Source organism: Hyperolius riggenbachi, chromosome 8 (genome assembly GCF_040937935.1).
Source record: "Hyperolius riggenbachi isolate aHypRig1 chromosome 8, aHypRig1.pri, whole genome shotgun sequence".
NCBI classification, from domain to species: Eukaryota; Metazoa; Chordata; class Amphibia; order Anura; family Hyperoliidae; genus Hyperolius; species Hyperolius riggenbachi.
In genome coordinates, this window is record NC_090653.1 from 191,259,790 (window position 1) to 191,287,017 (window position 27,228).

At 45.5% G+C, this 27,228-nt stretch overlaps 1 protein-coding gene across 2 annotated transcripts in view; it reads left to right on the forward strand.

The window, feature by feature from the left end:
- SHROOM4 (shroom family member 4) overlaps positions 1 to 27,228 on the forward strand; it is a 517,479-nt gene that overhangs the window by 456,224 nt on the left and 34,027 nt on the right. The window contains exon 8 of one of the 2 annotated variants that reach the window (XM_068248050.1): positions 14,765 to 15,037. The exons of the other annotated variant lie outside the window; for it this stretch is intronic. Coding sequence (XP_068104151.1) covers positions 14,765 to 15,037 — 273 coding nt within the window. The remainder of the gene's footprint in view (positions 1 to 14,764; positions 15,038 to 27,228) is intronic. 2 annotated transcript variants of the gene reach the window in all.

A 27,228-nucleotide genomic window follows, 5' to 3' on the forward strand; every position in this document is an offset into this window, starting at 1 on the left:
GCTGCCCTCATGCTCCTGCCCGTCTCCGCAGCGGCTGGGACGCCGAGGACGGGGCTTTCTTTCTCCCACAGGGTTGCTGTTTTGCGTGGGCGCATGCACAGACAGGACCTTTATGCTGGGAGGAGAGGCGTCAGCTGGCCTCCTGGTCGGCTGATGTCAGAGGAGTCCCACGGCGCCCGGGATTGGCTGATGGCAGGGGGCGTGCCAGTGGGGTCTCCTATGCTTCTTAAGCCTTCGGGCTTCAGTATCACGCTGTCTGTTGTCGTGAATACTTGCGTGTTAGCGCTCAGACCTTAGACTAGTTCCCAGGTGTTGATGCTAAGGATTTCACACCTAGTCTAGGATATTGCTACATTGCTACTGTTATTTGTTAGATTAGATCCCGGGTGTTGATGCCAAGGACTTCACACCTAGACTAGGCTATTGTTTATTGTATTGGCCTCCTGTGTATGACTCTTGGCTAATACTCTGACTCTGTTCCTGCTTTCTGATCCTGTACTTCCGACCTATCTGCCTTACTAGTTGCTGAACCTCTGCCTGATTACTGATTACTCTCTTGTCTCACAATTCTATACCGATAATTGCCTCTCTGTTGCTGAACTTCTGCCTGATTACCGATCACTCTTCTGCCTCACGATTCTGTACCGATACTTACCTCTCTGTTGCCGAACCTTGCCTGTCAGACCATTCTACTCACCAGTTGGCCCTCGCCACTGGTGAGGTGCTAGCTTTACCAAGCGTCTCTGGTGAAGTTATTCTTTAGCGCAGTACTGTACAAATCTCCTAGGCTGCAGTACAGTCTGAGTCACCCGCTCTTCGGGAGATTCGGCCACTTCAGTATTGTTTCTCCAGCTTGCTGGAGCTTGTACTCTAGTGCACGGTCAGTGTACTGATAGTACCTCACCAGCCCCTCTGGTGAGGTCTCTTTTTTACTATTAAAGTTACGGTTGCACCAAAACACTACACTCTCAGCTCTTTGTCTTGCTATACTGGCATTGTTGGTGATTCTGCAGATCACACATAATCTGGTATAGTGTCGGCATTATTGGTGATTCTGCAGATCACCACATAATCAAGACCGTCACAGAACAACAGACCAGTAATGATGGGGGCACTCTGCCTCCGGGTCGATGTGTTAACCACCACAGTTAATGAACTCATTAAAACGGTTAACGCGCAACAGACTCAGATTGAACAACTAGCTCCTCCCGATCGATTTCGTCATAAATGACTCATTCAGGGGATGGAGCCACCATGCGGAGGTCGCGTTTTGTATAGGCCTTAGCTCCGCCCCGTTCGCTTTGTCGTAATGACGCTTCTCAACCTCCCACTCCGCCCGGCGCTTGTGCGTTCCTCACGTCACCATGCGCCCCCACGGCAGCTATCTTACTTCCTTGCGCCTCACAGTGCGTTCCGGAGCCCGGGAAGCTGCAGCCATCTACACTTTATTAAAAAACTTTATTAAAAATACATGGTTCAAAATTCCAATCATTTTTTTTTTTTTTTTTTTTTTTTTGCAAACCCACTTCATCATACCCTTTTTCCACAAATCTATCAATCAAAATCTGTGATTGCTCCACATATTCCTGTGTTTTAGTGCAATTCCGCCTCATCCTCACCATCACCAAAGGGCCAGATGGTGAGGATGAGACAGAATTGCACTAAAACACAGGAATATGTGGAGCAATCACAGATTTTGATTGATAGATTTGTGGAAAAAGGGTATGATGAAGTGGGTTTGCAAAAAAAAAAAAAAAAAAAATGATTGAGGTGGGGAGAAGGGACCGAAGAGTTTTCTTACAAGATAGGAGGGGGGAGGGGGGTGAGGTACAAAAATATCAAACCGCATTCATCACGGATTTCAGTAGTCAGCATAAGAGTTTGGAGAGAATCATATCGAGACATTGGGGGATCCTGTTGGAAGACCCCATCCTGAAGAAGTTGCTACCTGAGAAACCTAGGATGATATATAGAAGAGCCAAAAATCTAAAGAATATGCTGGCCCCTAGCTGCGTAGATCCCCCGGAACCAGCCCAGCTAGCACCATGGCAGAGGAAGGGTTTTTTCCCGTGCGGGGGATGTTTCTCATGTAGGGGGGCCAAGGGGGTCAGAACGGACTGTTTTGTGTCCTTCCAGAATGGCAGATCGTTTAGGATTAATCAGAACATAACATGTCACTCGAAGGGGGTGGTTTATTTATTGTGGTGCGAATGCGGCAAACAGTATATAGGCCGCACAAAAAGAGAACTTACAGAACGCATAGCAGAACACGTCAGAAATATAAGAAAGGGGGTCAAGGGTCATAGTGTCTCTGAGCATTTTAGGAGGGCACACGATAAGGATCCAAGTGGTTTGAGCTTCTGTGCAGTTGAGAAGGTGAGTATACCGTGGAGAGGGGGCAATAAAGTTAGACTAATTTCCAGGAAGGAAACAGAATGGATATTTCAAATGGAGACGATGCAACCAAACTGTTTTAATGTAGAAATAGACCTAAATTGCTTTATTGCTGATAGTTAGGCTGGCAAAAGAGGCTATTATCATCATAAAAGGGAGAAAGGAACTCTGAGTGTGATTAATGGATATGAAAGTAAAAAATACTGATGGGCACCAATAGATGGTGCTTGTGGGGCGAATCAGTATGAGTAGGTAGGAGTAATGCATAGATAATGATAGGAGGTGAATAATACCAATAAGTATCAATAAATGGTATACGTGAGAGGGATTTGGGACAAGAAGAGGTGATATGTATATAAAGTACTCTGATTGATGTGTCCCCTTGTTTTCATCTAGGGGGGGTATATGATAAAGAATTGATGTTGGGGTATATGCATGTATATACTGTAAGAGCCTGTGGAGTAGTGGATGCTCCAATAGGAATTTTAAGATGTAGAATCTAAGGAATGATTGTAATAAAAAAATGCATAATAGTAGTAGCTAAAAGATGGGTATATATGGAGGAAAGGTGAAGAAATTTGGCGAGAAGTTATAGACTTTTTATGGAATTTTGAACCATGTATTTTTAATAAAGTTTTTTAATAAAGTGTAGATGGCTGCAGCTTCCCGGGCTCCGGAACGCACTGTGAGGCGCAAGGAAGTAAGATAGCCGCCGTGGGGGCGCGTGGTGACGTGAGGAACGCACAAGCGCCGGGCAGAGTGGGAGGTTGAGAAGCGTCATTACGACAAAGCGAACGGAGCGGAGCTAAGGCCTATACAAAACGCGACCTCCGCATGGTGGCTCCATCCCCTGAATGAGTCATTTATGACGAAATCGATCGGGAGGAGCCACATGCGGAAGTAACACACGTGGGAGCGGTGGAGGCGGTGGCGTGGGAGAGCGAGTGGAAACCCGAGTTAACATCTGAACGGCGGTCAGCCCGGGAGGCCGCACGGGGTGGAGCCCGTTCCCATACTCCACAGGCTTACCAGACGCTTGTCACATGTGAGTGGAACCTTTTAAATAAACCGTCTTTTTTTACTGAGATATCTGCGCAATGAGAATATTTGTTTGTATTGAGGTGCATTTGTGACCCAAGAAGAAGGCAAGGAATCTTGTTCGAGTGGCAATAGCCATAAGGTGTGGGGAGCCTAACAAGTACCCCAAAGGCGTTTTAAGGCCAATGTAACTACTGGCCCACCAGAGTTGGTGAGTGTGGATCCTTTAGGGTGTTCCTGGTGGTGGTTGCAGCTCATATACAGTGAATCTATGATGGAGCGCTGATCTGATGTAAAGATAATAGCTGACTCAGTTAACCGTTTACAAAACCCTAATGCAAGAGTGTCACCCCCTCCTGTGATCGAGCCGAGGGTGCCCCCACCTGAGAAATTCTTGGGGCATCGCTCAGATTTTTGGAATTTTAAGCATAGATGTTTGTCATATTTTGAATTACGACCCGTTTCTTCAGGGACAGAAGGTCAGAGGGTCACTTTTATTAAGACCTTATTGTCTGGAGATTCTCAGTCCTGGGCCTATAGTCTTCCTGTGGTGCATGAGGCCTTGACCTCGGTGGAGGAGTTCTTTAAGGCCATGGCCATAATTTATGACGATCCTGATTTAGCAGTGACCTCGGAAAGGAAATTAAAGATTCTCAGGCAGGGTCACAATCCCGTTGAGGTTTATGCTGCTGAGTTTAGGAGATGGGCAGTCTCAGCCAGGTGGGGGCAGTACGCGCTTTTAGACTGTTTTTTTATCAGGATTGTCGGACGCATTGGCTAATCTCATGTTGGGTCATCCAGAACCTAAGACTTTGGATAAGGCCATATCCTTGGCCATCAAGATTGATAGGCGAGTTCACTATCAAAAGCAAACTCGGGCTAAGCCTTTAAGAAACTTTTCCTCCTGTACTTTCTCAGCTCCTATGCCTTCCTCTCCACCCACTGATGAGCCAATGCAGATTGGATATACCAAGCTCTCAGAGGTCGGGAGAAATAGAAGGCGTATAGAGAAACTATGTCTATATTGCGCTGACAATGGGCATATGGTTTCCGTCTGTCCCAAGAAGGCGGAACTCTATCGCCAAGGAGTGGCTGGAGGTACTACTCTAGGCGATCCAGATTTGCCTCTAAATAATCCGACAGTAGCCTCTGAACTGGGGAAGCAGAGGGAGTCGGGTCCCCTGACAGAGTCAGAGTTTGTGAATCCAGATTCTCCACAGGGGACTGATGAGCTATACCGCACTCTGGTGGCTGGTAGTACCACGGTGGGTGGTTCAGCCATCCCTTTAGCGGAGGACAGAATTATTTTGCCCTGTGTGATCAGTTGGCAAGACCGAGTCCAGGAGACGCAGGCATTTTTGGACTCAGGCTCTGCCGCCAACTTTATGAATTATGATTTTGCACTTCAGCTGGGGCTTCCTCTCCAGCACGTAGCTCAGAATCTAGTGATTACCGCGGTAGATAACTCACCTTTGCAGAACAAACGATCTCCTTCACAGACCCCAATGCTATCGTGTCAGATCGGGGCCCTTCACAAGGAAAATATTCAGTTTCTTGTTATCAAAATGGCCACCACCTCTGTGATTTTAGGGATGCTGTGGCTCGAAAAGCACTCTCCTCGTATTGACTGGGGTTCCGGGCAACTGTTGAGTTGGTCCCCTTATTGTCAGGACCATTGTTTAGCAAGGGTCACGCTTTGTACCACCAAAATTCAAGTTGAGGGGTTGCCCAGTCACTATTCCGAGTTTGCGGATGTATTTTGTCCGCGGGCAGCCGACAAGCTGCCACCACATCGAAGCTTCGACTGTCCCATAGAATTAAGATCAGGTTGTATGCCCCCTAGGGTTCATTTATACAATTTGTCAGGACCAGAGAAACTGGCTATGAAAGAATATATTATGGATAATTTGGCTAAAGGTTTTATTTGGCCATCCAAGTCCCCGGCCGGGGCAGGTTTCTTTTTTGTTAAAAATAAAGACGGTGGTCTCAGACCATGTATCGATTATAGGGGTTTGAATAAGATTACAGTGACAAATCGTTATCCTTTGCCCCTAATCGACGATTTATTTTCTCAAGTTACGGATGCGGGTGTGTTCACCAAACTTGATCTTAGGGGGCTTACAACCTGATACGTATAAGAGAAGGTGACGAATGGAAGACGGCGTTTAATAAGCCCGACGGGCATTATGAATATCTCGTGATGCCCTTCGGGTTGTGCAATGCCCCAGCCGTCTTCCAGGAACTAATCAATGAGGTCTTCAGGGAGGTTTTGGGACGAATCGTCTTAGTTTACTTAGACGACATCCTCATTTTTTCCCGTACATTGTCTGAGCACAGGGACCATGTAAAATATGTCTTAAACAGTTTACGTCGAAATTCTCTCTTTGCCAAGATTGAAAAATGCCTCTTTGAGGTTCCCCAGGTTCCTTTTCTTGGTTACATAATCTCCACTGAAGGTTTAAAGATGGACCCCGATAAATTATCTGCTGTCTTGGAGTGGCCGCGTCCTGTCGGGCTGAAGGCACTCCAACGATTTTTAGGCTTTGCCAATTATTATAGACGATTCATACAGGGGTTTTCTTCTGTAATCGCGCCTCTCACGGATCTTACCAAGAAGGGGGCGGACACTCACAACTGGTCATCAGATGCACTGACCGCATTGGCCTCACTCAAACAGTTGTTTTGTTCCGCCCCCATCTTGAAGCATGTAGATGTGTCCCTTCCTTTTGTGGTAGAGGTGGATGCTTCAGAGGTTGGGGTAGGCGCTGTACTGTCCCAACACTCTGGCTTGCAGAGCAAATTGCATCCGTGTGCATACTTTTCCAGAAAGTTCTCCCCAGCTGAAAGAAACTATGATATAGGGAATCGGTAGCTATTAGCCATCAAGCTTGCATTTGAGGAGTGGCGCCACTGGCTTGAGGGGGCTCAGCACACTATCACAGTCTTTACAGATCACAAGAACTTGCAGTATATTGAAAGTGCTAAGCGACTCACTCCTAGACAGGCCCGGTGGTCCCTGTTTTTTACTCGGTTCAACTTTATTATTACGTATAGACCAGGCTACTAGAATGTTAAAGCAGATGCACTCTCGAGATGCTTTGAGCCAGAGTCTGTGCAGTCTCTTGCTCCTGTTGGCATCCTCCCTGAAAGTATAGTCATTTCAACTTTGGGGCTTCGGGGTGATCAGATTGCCGGTGCACTGGTTCCGTTGATGGATGGTGAAGAAAGGGTGGTGGATTGGAAAGTTATTCCGGCAGACAGAGTTTGGGCTCTCCCAATTAGGTCCAGGAGGTTAAAGGATACCCCAACTGAAATGTGACATAATGAGATAGACATGTGTATGTACAGTGCCTAGCACACAGATAACTATGCTGTGTTCCTTTTTTTGTTTTTCTGCCTGAAAGAGTTAAATATAAGGTATGCAAGTGGCTGACTCAGTCCTGACTCAGACAGGAAGTGACTACAGTGTGACCCTCACTGATAAGAAATTCCAACTATAAAACACTTTCCTAGCAGAAAATGGCTTCTGAGAGCAAGAAAGAGGTAAAAAAGGGGAATTTCTTATCAGTGAGGGTCACACTGTAGTCACTTCCTGTCTGAGTCAGGACTGAGTCAGCCACTTACATACCTGATATTTAACTCTTTCAGGCAGAGAAAGAAAAAAAGGAACACAGCATAGTTATCTGTGTGCTAGGCACTGTACATACACATGTCTATCTCATTATGTCACATTTCAGTTGGGGTATCCTTTAAGGTCCTTCTCACAGGGATATTCCTCTCCCTCCCGCCCTGTGATGGTTAAGGTAAACAAAATTCAGGAAGCGTGTCCGGAGTCCCTGCCTAGAGGGGAGGGTACTGTAACAGGAATAACAGCAGCTGCAGCGGGCAGCACCGCCGCCGCGGCTACCTCCGCGGCTGCCTCCGCGTGTCCGCTCGTTTCCCCGGTGGCAGATGTGGTCTGGGGGGCGACAACGGCGGCGAACAGCTCTGCCGCCGCAGCTGCCCTCATGCTCCTGCCCATCTCCCCTGGCGGCTGGGACGCCGAGGACGGGGCTTTCTTTCTCCCACAGGGTCGCTGTTTTGCGTGGGCGTGTGCACAGACAGGACCTTTATGCTGGGAGGAGAGGCGTCAGCTGACCTCCTGGTCGGCTGACGTCAGAGGTCCCACGGCGCTCAGGATTGGCTGATGGCAGGGGGCGTGCCAGTGGGGTCTCCTCTGCTTCTTAAGCCTTCGGGCTTCAGTATCACGCTGTCTGTTGTCGTGAATACTTGCGTGTTAGCGCTCAGACCTTAGACTAGTCCCCAGGTGTTGATGCTAAGGATTTCACACCTAGTCTAGGATATTGCTACATTGCTACTGTTATTTGTTAGACTAGTTCCCGGGTGTTGATGCCAAGGACTTCACACCTAGACTAGGATATTGTTTATTGTATTGACCTCCTGTGTATGACTCTTGGCTAATACTCTGACTCTGTTCCTGCTTTCTGATCCTGTACTTCCGCCTATCTGCCTTACTAGTTGCTGAACTTCTGCCAGATTACCAATTACTCTCTTGTCTCATGATTCTATACCGATAATTGCCTCTCTGTTGCTGAACTTCTGCCTGATTACCGATCACTCTTCTGCCTCACGATTTTGTACCGATACTTACCGCTCTGTTGCCGAACCTTGCCTGTCAGACCATTCTACTCACCAGTGGGCCCTCGCCACTGGTGAGGTGCTAGCTTTACCAAGCGTCTCTGGTGAAGTTATTCTTTAGCGCAGTACTGTGCAAATCTCCTAGGCTGCAGTACAGTCTGAGTCACCCGCTCCTCGAGAGATTCGGCCACTTCAGTATTGTTTCTCCAGCTTGCTGGAGCTTGTACTCTAGTGCACGGTCAGTGTACTGATAGTACCTCACCAGCCCCTCTGGTGAGGTCTCTTTTTTACTATTAAAGTTACAGTTGCACCAAAACACTACACTCTCAGCTCTTTGTCTTGCTATACTGGCATTGTTGGTGATTCTGCAGATTACACATAATCTGGTATAGTGTCGGCATTATTGGTGATTCTGCAGATCACCACATAATCTGAGCTACGACACAAGACCGTTACAGCTATATGTATATTTCTATGTTATGAATCATATTCAAATTGTATTTAATAAATACTAAGATACTTCTTATATTCTTATTGATCTAGCAATCTTTATTCCTTTTTCTTATTTCTTTTATTACTCTTTACCTTTGCCGTAAGCGCCCATGCGTACTTTATAGTGGAATTGCGATTGGACAAGCGTGTCACGTTGTGATGCGCTGTATGCGTCCATGCGTACATCATAGCGTAATTGGATAGGACGCAATTGGACGAATGTGTCATGTGATGACACGCTAAGCCAACGCGACAGCATGACGTGGCCACGTCACGCGGATAGTCAGGGCGGCAGTGTTTGTATTTAATGGGGAATTTGTTAGTACGCCGATATCCTCTGAAGAAGCAGCAGCCAGCTGCGATACATGTGAGGGACAGCGCGGCGGACGTTTATTTTCTGGGGTGTTCTTTGGTAAGATACCTTCTTGGTTTCATACTCTTATTTATGACGAAGGTTCTGGTGTCCATCTTCTGACTCACACTTCTTGACTTTAATCCATTTTCTCTTTTACCCAGCCTAGGTCATTGTACTTTATAGATATTGGTTATGTGTGGGGCCCAGCTCATTACAGTTATGCATATCTTGCTGGCAGACTCCCTGCTTATTTTGTATACCTCATTGTGAGATCCATGTATCTACGATATTGAATGTATTCTACCTATTACATCCCTACGTGCTGTACTTTGTGTTTTTAATTGTTTTTACTTGTTTGTTCCTCATTAATAAAAAGCATCTATATTTTATTTTGAGAAATTTGTTTATTGAACAATATGTTTTTGCTGTATGGATGGCTTTTCTTTTTTGATGCTTGGTATCCAAATACATCCTAGGCAAATGTTACTTAGGTGGCTCTTTTGTTGTGTCATTTGAGCACCACACATAATGCCTGCAATGCAGGTAGCATGAAAGTTTATAGACTTTCCTGTTACCATTCACACTACAGTTTGCATTCCCGTGTTCTGTGTTGTAACTTAGCCAGGAACATCATCGCACACAACGTATGCATTGTCGTGCATTTTTTTTAATAGAATGGAAGCTGCCGACCTATGCGATTTAGCACATTGCAATGCATGTATGAAATTGCGTTCATGCATGCGTTGCCTAGTGTGAATGAGCCCTTTGTATCACTTTGAAAGATTTGTGAAAACTGGGTACTAGCTGTTCCTTTTACAGAGGAACAGGTCTTTTGGTGCCAAATTCTTTTGTCCCTTTTCAAACCTTGGAACTGATGTACTGATCTATATACTGACAATACTGACCTTCTACTGGAATTGGTTTGTGAGACTTGAAATTTGTTTCTATCCTCTGAATTGATATGTAGCTTATTTACAGATGCTAAGGTTATCATTATTATTTATATAGTGCTGACATCTTCCGCAGATGCATAAATCCCTGCATCATATGGCTACCGATTGCGCTATGTGACACTATGTGGCATATTCCACTGAATTGTCCAAACTAAGACTATCTCCTGTTCCTCTCTCGGGGAATTGTTCCAGCGCTGTCCTCAGTTCAAATTTGCTGCTTCCAGAAGCCCTCAGAAACACTCGTGTCCTTGAGTACATCCAAAGATAGGCAGCTCCGTAATACGCCAGCGCACTTTTGTGCATGGGCAGTATGGAGTCACCTGTCTTTGGAAGCACTGGGGGACATAAGTGCTTCTGGACTTTTCAGGAATCCCCCCCCCCTTAAAAATCCTGCGTTTGCCCCATGCACACCATACAATTTCACATCAGATAGATGGGTCGAATGCATTATTTCCGACACTGATCTGATTACCGTTCATTTTTCTGTTCGATTTTGTATAGAAGTGATTGGAAATTTGATCAGAAAAATGATCACAAATCATCAGATCAGACCTGTCAGAAATAATTTATTCAACCCATCTATCTAACGGGAAATTGCATGGAGTGTACCAGGCAGTACAATCAATCAGAAACATTTATGGTAATTCTTGAATTGAAAAGAAATTTTAAAAATTGTATGGTGTGCCTAAAGCCTGGTACACACCTTCAATTTTGATTGGCCAATCAATTGCTGATTTTACTGCCTTCATTTAGTATGAGAATTTACCTACACAATCTATTTATAGTACCGTATATTCCGGAGTATAAGACGACTGGGCGTATAAGACGACCCCCCAAATTCTACAGTTAAAATATAGAGTTTGGGATATACTCGCCGTATAAGACTTCTCTTCCAACGCACATCAAATAAAAATGGAAAAAAAAATCATATACTGGTGCTATGTATGAACAGATACTGGTGCTGTACTGTATGTGGTACCTAGTGTACAACAGAATATGGGCGATTAACTGGTTGGATTGATCAACATTCCCCCTCTCCCTAAGTGGATTGGTCATCTCTCCTTGTCTACCTGTTTATCAGAGCAATATGGAAGAATAGATCACGCTGTGCCAATGAAACACGCCTATTTCACCCTTCTGGCACACCCTTGTTTCCTATTTGCCTCCTTCTCTGATCTCGCACACGTGCCTGCGCCACTTCACTACAGTTCTCAGCAGCAGGGCTGCTCATCCGGATTCCAGATATCCAGGTAACCCGGATATCCGAACTTTTTAGGCCTATCTAGAGTTGAGCCGAAATTTTCGTAATTTCGCATTACTATAATTATGCATGCGAAATTTGCGATTACGATGCGAAATTACGGTACCGTAATTGCCATTAAAATCGTAATTGAAAATACCGTTTTCAACGCGTAATTTCGCGTTTCGTTCATACCGTAATTTCGCATTAAACCGTAACGCTCCCGTATAAAAAAGCCACTGACTTTAAGGGTTAATAGCAAAGCCCCCTTAAATGCTAAGAGCCTCAAATTTGGAGAGTATATTAGGGAGATCAGAAGGAATAAGAGGAAAAAAAATTTTTTCAAAAAGACCTTATAGTTTTTCAGAAAATCGATGTTAAAATTTCAAAGGAAAAATGTATACATTTAAAAACCCGCTGACTTTAACGGTTAATAGCAAAGCCTGCTTAAAGTTTAGGAACACCAAATTCCCAGGGTATATTAAGGGGATCAGTGGGAATAAGAGGGAAACATTTTTTTTCAAAAAGACCTTATAGTTTTTGAGAAAATCGATTTTTAAGTTTCAAGGGGGAAAATGTCTTTCAAATGCGGAAAATGTCAGTTTTTTTTGCACAGGTAACAATAATGTATTATTTTCATAGATTCCCCCAAGAGGGGATCATTTATTTAAAGGAACAGGTAAGTATTAATGGTTAATTAAGAATATTAAAGGACTTTTTTCGTGGTTATGTTTTTTGTTCAATTAAAATACTTTTTCTAAGTGTTTGTGTGTTTATTTACTTTTAACTCTTAAAGGAAATGGGTAAGGGGTACAAGTACCTCTATACTCATTTCTCCTGGGAGGGGGGGTGGGCATCTGGGGGACCCCTTTTTAAAGGGGACTCCCAGATGCCACCATGAACCCCCCCCCAGGAAATCGCGGCCTCCACCTCCACCGCCCATCGGAGGTGGAGAAGAGCCCCTTGTCCTTGGATTGGACAATGGCTCGGAGGGGGAGGGGAAAGCTTGGCTGCCCCTCCCCTTCCAAGACCCCCCAATCCATGGACCATGCGGGCTGGTATAGTCAGGGTGCGGAGCCCCACGCGGCCGGTGCTCCGCATTCTGGCTATCCCAGCCTGCATGGGGGACAAGGGGTTAAAGAGGTCTGGGAGGGGGGACCCCACGTCGTTTTATTTTTATATTTCCCACACTCAGAACGAAGTAAGTAAAACTCTTCCCACTTGGGGGAATCTATGAAAATAATACACTATTGTTACCTGTGCAAAAAAAAACTGACATTTTCCACATTTGAAAGACATTTTCCCCCTTGAAACTTAAAAATCGATTTTCTCAAAAACTATAAGGTATTTTTGAAAAATAGTTTTTTCCTCTTATTCCCACTGATCCCCTTAATATACCCTGGGAATTTGGTGTTCCTAAACTTTAAGCAGGCTTTGCTATTAACCGTTAAATTTGGCAGGTTTTTAAATGTATACATTTTTCCTTTGAAACTTTAACATCGATTTTCTGAAAAACTATAAGGTCTTTTTGAAAAAAAAATTTTTCCTCTTATTCCTTCTGATCTCCTTAATATACTCTCCAAATTTGAGGCTCTTAGCATTTAAGGGGGCTTTGCTATTAACCCTTAAAGTTGGTGGGTACCTAACATTGATCCATGCGTCAACTTTTCCGCTTGGGAGCACGGCCATACGCATTAATTTCGTAATACAGACTGTAATGCGAAAATTACGCTTACGCAAAATTTCGTGAAATCCTTCTTCATTACGATTATGTACTTACGGCCATAATCGTAATTACGCGAAATTTCGCGAAATCGTAATTACGTCATTACGCTCATCTCTAGGCCTATCCGACCGGATTCGGATTCCAGATAGCTGGGCCCAAATCCGGATAGCTATCTGCGGATAGTTGGGCGCATAATCTGGATATCCGCAGATATCTGCAGGTATCCGGATACGAAACACTGTAACTAAGGTGATGACGTCCTGGAGCCGATCAGAGGGCTCCCAGCAGAAGCCCTAGCAACCAATCACAGAGCGGAACCCTGGCCGGCACTACCTGACCTCATTGAGCCAATCAGAGGCCTCCCAGCCTAAGCCCTGGCACCCAATCACAGAAAGGAACACTGGCCAGCCCCCCTGTATAATAAGGAGGGCTGCCATGATGAGACAGATCATCCTGGCTTGCTGAATGCACACAGAGACATGCTCCAGTGCTGGTGCCCTACAAAGGGCTGTACACAGTTATAAACCTAAAGCTGTTCATTGATTAACCCCTTCACTACTATATAGTTAAATCGTTAATTAGCTTTATTGATGTCTCATAGTGTGACAGTTAGAGTGTGTGCTGCAGTGCTACTGGGCCAAGGGGTGTACACAGTGATAAGATGTTCAGTGATTAACCCCTTCACAATCACTACACTATAGTTAAATCATTAATTACCTTGATTGATGTCATAGTGTGACATTTAGAGTGTGTGCTGCAGTGCTGCTGCAGCTGCTATGTGTCTGTGGTTGTGCTGTGCACACACCAGGCCAGCTGCTCCCTGCCACATGCAAACATGTGCAAGGTGCAAAGTGTCACGTGCTAAGTGCCACGTGCAAAGTGCAAAGTACCAAGTGCAAACACGTGCAAAGTGCCACTTTGCATGTGGCACTTCGCACTTTGCACTTTGCAATGGCACTTGGCACTTTGCACATGGCACTTTGCACGTTGGACTTTGGACACAATGGGCTTGATTCACAAAGCGGTGCTAACCTACTTAGCACGTCTAAAGTGTTTAGACGCGCTAACCAGGGTGCTAAGTAGGTTAGCACCGGATTTCTCAATCAGATCGCGCGCTAACTTTGCGCGCATAAAGTTTTGCGCGCGTAAAGTTTTATGCGCGAAAAGCTTGTTTAGATGTGCTAAGGGGGTTTTCACAGGCGTGCTAACAGTTAGCACCGCTTTGTGAATCAAGCCCTATGTTGGCTGCACGAGCGCTTTCTGGAACCTAGGCCTGATGTTAATTAACAGCCATTTTTTTTGGGGGGGGAGGGATTTTAAGTCCCCACATCATCAATTAGTGTTCCCCTTTGCAAAATAATGATAATACATGCCTCATTGACCCTAAAAACTCTTTTTAAAGCAATTTAAAGGGCACTTCCGTTTATTCTATCCAGATATCCGAATACGACCGGATATCCCGGATACTGGGGTCGGATATCCGATTCGGATTGGAAAATTTTGAACTCTGATATCCGACCCGGATCGGATATCTGGGTATCTGGATTCAAATTAGTTCCAGATGGTGAAAAATGGTATTCGAGCACCACTGCTCAGCAGCGAGATCTGAGAGTTGTTAACCGGATAGGGCGTATCACCCAGCATCAATTACACACGACTCCTGACTTTTCAGATGATTTTCAAGGGTTAAAAAGTCTTATACGCCAGAATATACAGTATTCAAAATCTGTGTACCCTCGTACATGGAGGTGGTAAAAAAGGTCAATCACTGGCCAACCTAAATTGAAGGTGTGTACCAGGCTTAAGGTCAATGGGCAGAAGCAATTAACCAATTAACGTAACAGTTTTGTAGATATTGGAAATACTTATGTATTATTGTATGTATTATTTGTTTTGTAAGTTACATAATGTAATTGTTTTCTTATTAGATGCAACTAATAGAAAGCATCAGCAGGAAACTGACTGTTTTACATGAAGCTCAGCAAGGCCTTCAGGATGATATAAATGCCAATCAGACTCTGGGCTTGGAAATGGCAGGCCTGCTCAAGAACATTTGTAAACCCAATGAGTATGATAAGTTTCGCTCATTCATTGGAGACTTGGATAAGGTTGTGAACTTACTTCTGTCTCTCTCTGGACGACTCAGTAGGGTAGAAAGTGCCCTGATTTGCGAGGATCTGGAGACATCCATAGAAGAGAAGGTATAGTTATTTGACATGTAATAGTAATGTCGAACTCCATCTAATCAATTATATTTAGGTTTGGAGAAATCAGAGAAAAAAAATACATATTAGGGTGTTTGTGCTCTTTGTGTCTCAAGTAGTGGGATTTTACTGTGTTCCTGTGGTGTCACAGAGTAGAAATAAGGGTTTAAAGTTTAATAATACAAATTTCCTCTGATTCAAAACTGAGCTAATTAAATACAGTACCGGTAGATCAATTAGCTGGCTGTTGGTTAATAAGCTGGATTTGAGTTTCAAGTTAGCGGAAATTTCTGTGCTTAGTAAAAGATAAAGCTCATGTCTGTCTATATCGAACAGTGGAGATACAAATGCATCTGGAAAGTATTCACAGCACATTACTTTCCACATTTTGTTATGTTACAGCCTCACTCCAAAATTGATTAAATTCAAATTTTCCCTTCAGAATTCTACACAGAAAATCCCATAATGACAATGTGAAAAAAAAAGTTTATTTGAGGCTTTCGTAAATTAAAAATAAGAAAACTGGGAAATCACATGTACATGGATATTCACAGCCTTTGCTCAATTCTTTTTTTGATGCACCTTTGGTAGCAATTACAACCTCAAGTCTTTTGAATAGGATACCACAAGCTTGGCACACCTATCCTTGGCCAGTTTCACCTATTCCTCCTTGCAGAACCTCACAAGCTTCATCAGGTTGAATGGGAAGCATTGGTGCATAGACATTTTAAGTCCTCTCCAGAGATCTTCAATTTGATTCAAGTCTGGACTCTGGCTAGGCCACTCAAGGACATTCACAGAGTTGTCCTGAAGCCACTCCTTTGATATCTTGGCTGTGTGCTTAGGGTCGTTGCCCTGCTAAAAGATGAACTGTCACCCCAGTCTGGGTTCAAGAGCGCTCTAGGGCAGGTTTTTATAAGGATGTCTCTGTACATTGCTGCAGTCATCTTTTCCTTTATCCTGATTCCTGAGTAGTATCCGTTCCTACCACTGAAAAACATTGCCACAGCATGATGCTGCCACCACCAGAGATGGTATTGGCTGGTGATGAGCGGTGCCTGATTTCCGCCTAACATGATGCCTGGCTTCCCACTAAAGAGTTCAGTCTTTGTCTCATCAGACCAGAGAATTTTGTTTCTCATTCTCTAAGAGTCCTTCAGGTGCCTTTTGGCAAACTCCAAGCAGGCTGCCATGTGCGTTTACTAAGGAATGGTTTCTGTCTGTCCACTCTACCATTTATGCCTGATTGGTGGATTGCTGCAGAGATGGTTCTCCTTTTGGAAGCTTCTCTTCTCTCCACTGAGGACCTCTGAAGCTCTGACAGAGTGATCATCGGGTTCTTGGTCACCTCCCTGTCTAAGGCCCTTCTCCCCCAATCGCTCAGTTTAGATGGCCAGACAGCTCTAGGAGTCCTGGTGGTTTTGAACTACTTCCACTTATCGGTGATAGGAGGCTACTGTGCTCATTGGGTTTTTCAAAGTGGCAGACATTTTTCTGTAACCTTCCCCAGATTTGTGCTTTGAGACCATCCTGTCTTGGAGGTCTACAGACAATTCCTTTGCCTTCATGCTTAGTTTGTGGTCTGACAAACTGTCAACTGTTGGATCTTACATAGAAAGGTGTGTGCCTTTACAAACCATGCCCAATCAAATGAATTTACCACAGGTGGACTCCAAATTAAGCTGCAGAAACATTTCAATGATCATCAGGGGAAACAGGATGCACCTCAGCTCAATTTTGAGCTTCATGGCAAAGGCTGTGAATATTTATGTACATATGCTTTAATTTTTAATAAGTTTGACAAAACTTCAAGTAAACTTTTTCACATCATAATGGGGTGTTGTGTGTAGAATTCTGAGGAAAAAAAATAGTTTAATCAATTTTGGAATAAGGCTGAGATATAACAATGTGAAAAAGTGTTGTGCTGCAATTGCTTTCCGGATTGTAACGATTGTAGAATTATCTCCGTGGTCAGCGCACAAGATGTGCGCTGACACTGCGGAAATCCTCCACAAGCGTTTGAATAACAGAACCCAGCTTTGGTGCAATGCACCTGTAGAGGGGAATTCCCACCGGCAGATGGAGCTGTGGAGTGCAGAGGAATAAACCCTCTGCACTGCCACAGATGCCCGATAGGAATTGTACGAGGAGAAGCAATACAGGGCAAGATAGCCCCTAGTGGGAGAGAGTGAGCACAGAGACAGAATGTATGTATGTCCACCAATCTAGTCGCTACCTGGCGACGGTGAACACACAACAGCGAAGACCAAGTGGGAAAGTAATCGCAAGGATGGCGGTTGCTAATAGCGACACAAGACTGAGTAAAGACAGAGCATAGGCTTAGTAAGAAAGACACAGCAAACAATAATGATTAGAACGCCAAGGAAAATAACAAACGCACTAGCTGAACGCGGTCGCCGTACGAGAAGCGCAACAGCGACAAAACACGCTAATGGCGCGGTCTCTACACGAGAAGCGCAACAGAGACAAAACGCGCCAACCCTGACTAACAACGGAACCCAGAAACACAAACAAACAAATAACAGAAACGCTTGCTAATCGGTTGCCTTACCTCAGGCAACAGCAAGCGTTTGCTCCGGACAAACAGACAACAGGAACAAGACAGATAGGATCTACTGCTCTTCCGCAAGAGCGAGTGCGATCCGTACACAGGAAAAGGACTGAAAGAATCCACTGCTCTTCCGCAAGAGCGAGTGCTATCCGCGCAACAAGACCGACAGAAGGAGTAACCAGCAGCAACCGCAGCCGAGGTTAAACTCCAAGATTCAGACCAGAAAGATCCACCGCCTCTAATGCTAGGGCAAATGCAATCTATGTACAGAACAGAACGATTCACTACCGCCAACTGCTGGCGACAGTGCAATCGCAAGGACAAGACAAGACAGAATAGGCAGTACAAATTATAACACAAACCTGACTGCACTAAATAGGAATGCAAGGAGCACTCCCCAAGGATAACTACTGTAAGCTAGCAATAATAGCCAACAATGAGCAGAGGGCTGAGACTCCAGGTAAGTTAGCAGGAACAACCTTCATGACAAGCAGGGAATTCTGGGAGGAAATGGTATTTATACTGCAAGCCATCAAAGGAAGCAGCTAAGCAATTTTCTGAACCTTGCAGAGTGAAGTCTGGTCTCTTTTCCAGAGACCTGCAGCACTCAGACCTAAAAAATGGTCAAAAAGCTGTCTGACTGTGCAGACAGCAGAGCAGATCATTACACGGATACACTTATGCAGTATTTCACAAAAAGTGAGCACACCTCTCACATTTTTGTAAATATTTATTATATCTTTTCATGGGACAACACTGAAGATGCAATGTAAAGAACTCAGTGTGCAGCTTGTATAATGGTGTAAATTTGGTGTTCCATTAGTCAATAATATCTAAACCTTTGGCTACAAAAGTGAGTACACAAAATTCTGCAAAATCAGACATTTTCCGTCCTCAGGGTCATGTTGGGAATTTGTATTACAAGTTCTTAAGTGTGAATGAGGAGCAGGTGTGTTACATTTGGTGTTATTTCTCCCGCCCTCTCATTTTAGTGAGATACTGCACATATATACTGTATATTGCTATGGATAAGCTTACTTTTTAAAGAAAACCCGAGGTGGGATTTTATAATGCTAGTGGGGCACAGAGGCTGGTTGTACACCAGCCTCTGTTGCCCCATGGTGTGCCTCCAGGACCCCCCTGTGCCACACCATGTGCTGGCGCAGTGCTGGCGACACACAGCGTGTCGCCAGCACAATGTTTACCTCTGCCTGTCTGTTAGTGCCGCTCCCCCGCCTCCTCCGTATCGGCACTACCCGCCCGCGTCCCTTCCTGCTAACTTACCTCTACGCGGACTATGACGCGTAGATTCGCACTGGCGTAGTTTACGAGCAACCCTGCTTCCAGGAGCTAGCGATAACATGCTTACCAGCCAAGCATATATGCACCAAAAGTTTGTATTGGAAAATTGAAATGCCTGGGGGTCTAAGACCCAGCAAAGCCACTTGCAAGTTTAGGAATCTGCGTTTTGATAGTAGTGTAGATTATTTGATATATTCTGATCCAGAATCTGCAGACCTTGGGGCAAAACCACCGTTTTTATCACTATGTTTATAGCATATGAAATTTCCTGGGAAATTTCCGAAAGGTCCAATCTTTTCGATCGTTTTTTTTTAACCGATTTCATCATAGAAGTGAATGTAAATTGATAAGAAAAATGTATTGGAAAATCGATCGGGCAGTAAATCTGCTGAACAATCTCACTGTGTATTCCCAGCATAACTTTTGCCTCAGAGAGAGTCTGACTTGTCTTTGATGACCTTAAGCTCGTTCTTGACCTGAGTGATTGTGAACTTAGCACTGTCACCCTGGAGACTTCAGATTCCATTCCACTCAATTGTCCTGAACCCTTTCTATTCTAGCTTTCTTTAGTAATCCTCTGGAACAAGTAATCCGAGATTTCCCCGCCTCTTGCAGGAATCATCAAGCCTCTAAAAGAAAAATGTCCTGGTGAGTCCTTACTATTGCTCCACCGAGGCTGTGAGACCAGACAGCCAGGTGCGCAGCATGGCAGGCAGGAGCTTGTGTGCCTTATTTTTCTCCCCTTGAAACCAAGATGGGGAGCAGTGGGAAGGATCCCATGGAATTTTTTCAGCTTCGGCAGCCAGAGGAGGAGGAGGTGGTGGTTTGTGCCTTGGTATGGGGTTGTGGCGAGCTTACCAGTTGGAGCTGGCGGAGGTACACGCTGGGCGCATGGCGGCAGTGACCTGGAACCAGAAGGGACGTCACATCCCGCGGGTCTGTAGTCTAGGAGGTTTTGAGACTGCAATTCCCCGCCTCTTCTGGGTTAACTTCCACCGGAAGTTGTTTAAGGACAGCTGGGCACACTGAATCTCCGGTGTGTAGACTGTGGTACTTGCTTTGTGCAGGCTGCAGTCACACATGGCATCTCCTGGGTCAAGCAATCCAAAGATGTATGTGGCGTCCGGAGAGTCCTCTTCAGTGGCCTCTAAGGTGAGATATTGATGTATCTCTCTTATGGGGTATTGTTTGCAGGCTGGTTAGAGGATTGCTTAATATGTTTATATTTTGCTACAGGTTAAGCCTGTAGACACTGCTGAGCCTAAGCCCAGGTCTAAGCGCTGCTGTAACGATTGTGGAATTCCCTCCGTGATCAGCGCACAAGACGTGCGCTGACACTGCGGAAATCCTCCACAAGCGTGTAATTTGAGGAAACCCAGCAAAAGGTGCGATGCACCTGTAGAGGGAAATTCCTGTCAACAGGTGGAGCTGTGGAGTGCAGAGGAACAGTTCCTCTGCCCTGCCACAGATGCCAGACAGGAATTGTACGAAGGGAAGAAACGCAGGGCAAGATAGCCCTGAAAGAGAGAGATCAAAGCGACAGAGGGTATGTGTGTCCACCAAACTAGTAGCCACCCTGCGACGATGAACACACAACCATGAAGACAAAGCGAGAAGGCAATCGCCAGAGATGGCGATTGCTAGCAGCCACACAAGACCGAATAAGCACAGATGAGGAATGTATGTATGTCCACCAATCTAGCCGCCAACCTGCGACTGTGGACACACAACAGAAGAAACCAAGTGAGAACGCGATCGCAAGAGAAGCGATTGCCGAAGAGAATGAGCACAGGGACAGATTGTATGTGTGTGCACCAAACTAGTCGCCAACCCGCGACGGTGCATACACAACAGCAGATATGCAGTAGGAACGCGATCGCGAGAGAAGCGATTGCCCGAGGTGACACAAGGCTACAGCAAGGCAGAGCACGAGAGTAGCAAAGGCACAGCAAATAATACAATAAGAAGATAAGGAAAATAACAAACGCTAGCTAAACGCAAACACCGCACTCATTCGCAACAGTGCACGCGTTTATGCGCGGTCTCCGCGTGATAAGCACAACAGAGTCAAGCACGCCTAACTAACCACCGACAGACAAACATGAAACAGAGGACGCGAGCGCTTGCTTAACGGTTACCTCACCGAGCCTCCAGCAAGCGTTCGTAGCAGACAAGACATACACAAGAAAACATGAACAAGCGAGAGATAGGATCCACAGCACTAGCGAAAGAGGCTAGTGCGATCCAGGAAGACAGAACAGAAGGATCCACAGCACTAGCGCAAGGCGAGTGCGATCCAGGCAGACAGAACAGAAGGATCCACAGCACTAGCGCAAGAGGCTAGTGCGATCCAGGAAGACAGATCAGAAGGGGCTACCAGTAACAACCGCTGTTCAGGTTAGCACCCAGACACACAGAACGATTTCCTGTCGACCACCGCTGGGACAGGACAATCGCAACAGACAAACAAAACAGATAAGCAATCCTAACTGCACTAGGGAAACCTGCCTAGTGCAGTCCCAGGAATTACTCTAAGCTAATCTTCAAACAATGAGCAAGGCTGATACTCCAGGAGTGTTACACAGGACTAAATCCTTATGACCAGCCCAGGTCTGTGATATCACATGGTATATATAGAGCAAGCCTACAAAGGATGTGGCTAGGCAATCTGCATGACAAACATATGCAAATTCCTCAGCAGCAAGCTGCACAACTGACAAAAGGTCTCTCTTCCAGAGACCTGCAGAATGCAGACCTGAACAGTGGTCAAAAGGCTGCCGAGCGGATCCTCACAGCTGCCCTATCTGTAATGTGAAAGTGGGGCAGGAGTAGGACTACACTGAGTACAGCCAGTCTGACTAAAGTTTTAGCAGAGGAGCCTGGCCTGTCTGTTCAGGAGATGATGCAGGCTTTTAGGATGGAGATTACTGACACTTTGGCTCAGTTTAAATTCTATTTGCATCCAAAGCCATTCACTTCTGCCTCAGTAAAGCAAAAATTGGTGGTGGAACAGGATCCAAATGAGGAATATTTAGCATCTTCAGACGAATGTTGCTCAGATTCTCCTGAAGTGAAAGACCCTGCATCAGATCTGCCTGTATCTAAATTTTAATTTAAGGTGGAAAATACTGAGGGGCTTATTTCTGCTATTCATGATTCTTTGGGTTTAGCAGTAGATAAGGAAGATTCACTTACCCCCTATGATAAACTATATGAGGGTTGGCAAGAGCTGAAAGGTTTGGTTTTTCGGGTTCACAAAACTATCAGTCTGGCAATCTTGAAGGAATGGAGTGAACTGGAAAAGAAGCTCGTTGTATCCAGAGCAGTTAAGAGGAGATTTCCTTTTGGAAAGGAAGATCTTTAACTATGGGACAAATGTCCTAAACTTGACACAATTTTCTCAAATGGTTAAATGAGGATGAATTGGCATTTGAGGATTTAGGGATCTTAAAAGATCTGTTGGATAAAAAAGTTAATACCTTCTTTAAAAAGGACATGGGAAGGAATTACTACAATATTCAGACCAGTCATTGCTTCAACCTGCGTAGCTCGCACTATGCTTCTATAGTTAAACAAATGAAAAACCAAGAAAGAAGAAGGTGCGGATAAATAATTATTATTGGGGGCTTTGTCTGATTTATTTAGAGGAGCATACTATTTAGCAGATGCTTCTTTGGTAGAGATGGCCCGAACGGTTCGGCCGCGAACTTATTTGCGCGAACTTCGGTGGTTCGCATTTGCGGTGAACCTATGCTAGTTCGACCCGCTCCCGACTACATCATTAGGGTCAACTTTGACCCTCTACATCACAGTCAGCAGACACAGGGTAGCCAATCAGGCTACACTCCCTCCTGAAGCCCCCCCCTTATAAAACGCAGGCAGCGTCAGCCTTATCACTCATTTGTGTGGCTGCAGTAATTTGAGAAGAGAGAGAGCCTGGCAAAATAGGGAACGCTTACTGCAACAAACACAATTGCTAACTTCCAGCTAGAGCAATCTCCTGCCTTTATCTGGTAAGCAGACGCCAGTCAGCCAATCAGCTGTACTGTTACACACCCTTTGGGCCTGATTCACAAAGCGTTGCTAACAGTTAGCACGCTGGTGAAAAGCCCTTTATCATGCCTAAACTCAGTTTAGGCATGATAAGTTTAGGTGTGTTAAGTTTAGGTGTGATAAGTTTAGGCATGTTAAGTTTAGGTGTGATAAGTTTAGGCATGATAAGTTTAAGCACCAACTGCGTTAGCACCGTAGTGCACAGCTGATCAAAAGTTTTGCACTAGCAAAGTCTGGTGCACTTCACATAGAGTTTAATGGCGCTGCTTTGCGTGCGGGACTTTGCACGCTAGCTACACTTATCTAAACTTAGCATGCCTAAACTTATCACACCTAAACTTATCACACCTAAACTTATCACGCCTAAACTGGCTTTTCACCAGCGTGGTGCAATGATTATCACGCCTAAAGTCTCTAACTGGGTTAGCACCGCTTTGTGAATCGAGCCCTTTGCCTGCTGTACCAAATCTAGCAGGAATTGCATAAATTAGCAATCAGGGGGGAGGCTTCAGTTGGATGCAATCGTAGATTACATAGTTTTACAGGGACACCCCGTGTAGGCACATCTCCCACACGGTCGCCTCCCTAACCACTCACCTGTCAACCGCATACTGGAAGCTGCAAAAAAGAAATTAAAAGTAAAACGATGCAATCTACGATTTCATCCAACCGAAGCCTCCCACCTGAATGCTAATTTATGCAATTCCTGCTAGATTTGGTACAGCAGGCAAAGGGTGTATAACAGTACACCTGATTGGCTGACTGGCGTCTGCTGACCAGATAAAGGCAGGAGATTGCTCTAGCTGGAAGTTAGCAATTGTGTTTGTTGCAGTTGGCATTCAGTTTAGAGGCTCAGTTCAGTGACTACCTGTGTGTGACAGCTGCACATTTGTAATACCAATCACTGCATACCCACCAGTTCAGTGCACCTACCTACATGAGCGCACGCAGTGTTATATACACGTCAGTCGCTGCACCTGTTCACAGTACCTGTGTGTGACAGCTGCACATTTGTAATACCAATCACTGCATACCCACCTGTTCAGTGCACCTACCTACCTACATGAGTGCACGCAGTGTTATATACCACCAGTCACTGCACCTGTTCATGGTACCTGTGTGTGTGTGTGTGTGTGTGTGTGTGTGTGTGTGTGTGTGTGTGTGTGTGTGTGTGTGTGTGTGTGACAGCTACACATTGTATTGATACCAGTCACTGCATACCTGTTCACTGCACCTGTGTGACTGCACATCGTATTAGTCAAGTCAGTGCATACTGTCCACTTCATCCCCCAATATGGGCAAAACAGGCAGAGGCAGGCTCCCCGGCAGGTCTGTTTGAGGTTGTGCTGTTGTGATTTCTTGCCGCCCTGGACCAAAGTACAGTGTTCAGAAGGCACGTGCCATCAACCCCCAAGATTGTCAGGACGTAGTTGACTATTTAACACAGAACACCTCATCTTCCTCAGCTTTCGAACGGAAGCGTGACATATCTTCCTCCTTCTGCTCCGATTCTGGCACCCCACTTAACACTCAGTCGGCCGCCACTACCAAAGTGCCATCACCCCAGTGCTCAGCGGTGTGGAAATTTTTGTGTGTGTGCCTCAGATGAGAGCAATGCCATCTGTGCTCTCTGCCACCAAAAATTGAGCATTGGAAAGACCAAGACCCGCGTAGGGACAACTTCCTTACGAAGGCACGTGATGACAAAGCAGAAACTGCAATGGGATGACCACCTGAGGAAAAGCAGGACACAAAAGCAAAGCCACACACCACAGTGGAAGATACCAGGCCGCAATTATTTCTCAAAAAAGGTGATACCCAAACTGTACCGTGAAGTTGAAAGGCAAGTGGTGTCATCTCTGGCACACAGCATTGGGTCAAGGGTCCATCTGACCACGTGGTCTGCAAAGCACAGTCAGGTCTGCCCGAAAGACTAAGTCAGTCCCCACACACAGCATCTCTGCCTGCACGCCGTGTGACTGCCTGCGCCAAGACTAAATCGCTCCCCACACAGCATCTCTGCCTGCAGGCCGCTTGACTGCCCTCTCCACCACCACCAACAGGGTCCATGGCTCCAAGCGGATTTCTGAATTTTTAAGGCCGCTGCCTCAAAGGGCTTGCGTATCACAATGAAGCAATAACCGCCGGCTATATGAGTGTCTCGGGGGGGGGCACACCCAAGATTATAAGGTTGTTGCTTCATTGTGGACAGACCAAATTCAATCAGCTGGACAGTCACTGTTGTTCTGTCATTGAGCTACCTCAGCCCGGCGACCATATTGGGCTGGAAAACTGCTATCGCCTGCACTCTGACCATGGTGTGCACCAGTCCAGCACGGCCATCACTATACAAACAGCTGTTTGCGGTGCGTTACACAGTGAGTTTGGTCTGTCAGTGGGAAGCAGTACACTAATTACACTACCTGAGTGATGTATACACATGCAAGAGGTTTTAAAGCACTTTAGGCCTCAAATTTAGCATGCAATGTGATCTCTGCCCTTAAAACGCTGCTGTGCGTCAAATATGGATTTTTCCCAGGGACTTTTGGCATGTATTCCACTCCGCCATGCAAAAACTCAGGTGTTAGAACCCTTGAAACATCTTTTCCATAACTTTTGTGGCCAGCATAAATGCTTCTAGTTTTCAAAGTTCGCCTCCCCATTGAAATCTATTGCGGTTCGAAAAGTTTGCTCGAACTGAACTCTTTGTGCAGGTTCGCGAACCTAAAATCGGGGGTTCGAGCCATCTCTAATGAAGATAGATACAAAATTACAGAAGATGTTTTTACCACAGGAGAAGATTATTAAAATTGTAGACACAGTTAACTTGCTTCAGCAGGCTCCAACAATGTCACTCAGATCTATGAGGATTCTAGGTCTTATGTCAGCTTAAACACCTGCAGTTCAGTGGGCTCTGGCTCATCTGAGAACATTGCAGAGGTTCTTGTTGTCCAGATGGGACGGGAGAAAGTTGTCATTAGACAACCAGGGGGCAATTCCTCTGGAAGTGACAGTTGCCCTGAGAAATCTATGGCAATATCCTTGTCAGACAATTGTGATCACAGATGTGAGTGCCTGGGAATGGGGTGCTCAATGCTCATATCAATCACTTAGCCTTCCAGGAACAATGGTCCATAATGGAACAAACTTATTCTTTGAACCAAAGGGAATTGAGAGCTGTAAAATTAGCGCTGAAGTAGCAAACTCATCTACTGGAAAATACTCACTTCCTCAGGGCCGGTTCTAGACTTTTTGTCGCCTTAGGCAATCTTGTGACAAATCACCACCACCCCCAACCATGGGTGTGGGGGACCGCCAAGCTGGAGGGGGAAGCAGGCAGGAAGGGGGTATTGGGTAGAGTGACCAGATTTTTCTGGGTTCAACCTGGGACAGGGGGGGGGGGGGGGGAGAGGGGGTGGTAGCCACGGCAAAAAAAGGCTGGGGGGAGTTTTGCGGCATGCAAAGCACTGCAAATTGGGTCATTTGCGCCGCACCGGAAAATGGGTGCGGCCATGACATTGTGTGGGCGGAGCTAACGTAATGATGTAACAGCGAGGCATAAGAAAGCAGTGTTTCCGCTATGATGTGCATACACGCGCACAACAAGCATTAGTGGGTTTATTATTATACTACTGTAATGATTGGTGTAGCACACAGACGTCTGATTATTGTGCAATCTATGAAACTGCTCCCTGAGTTCTTCTGCATGCATGCGACAAGCAGCTACCCAAGACCTCTCCTCTGCACTATACCCTTTCCAGTAGACTAGGTACTGTATGGAGTTACGCACCACAGATGTTACAGTACCCCCCCCCCCCCTTCTAGGCGTGGACTCCGGACACGATTCGCCTGGCCTGTCAGGATGCAATCTATGAAACTGCTCCCTGAGTTCTTCTGCATGCATGCGACAAGCAGGTACCCAAGACCTCTCCTCTGCACTATACCCTTTCCAGTGGACTAGGTACTGTATGGAGTTACGCACCACCCGAGAATCCAATATCTGCTCTATCTCGTACTCTGGTTCTCCATCAATCACCACAGGTAGGGGGGGAGAGGAATCCACATGCACAGCAGGTTTCAAGAGGGACACATGAAACGTTCTACCACCCCTGAAACTGGGTGGGAGCTATACAACATAGGTAACCTTGTTGACCCTTTTGGACACAGGGTATGGCCCTATAAATTTGGGACCCAGTTTAGCAGAAGGTTGCTTTAAGGCCAAATGTCGAGTAGAAACCCACACTAAATCTCCTAGAACAAA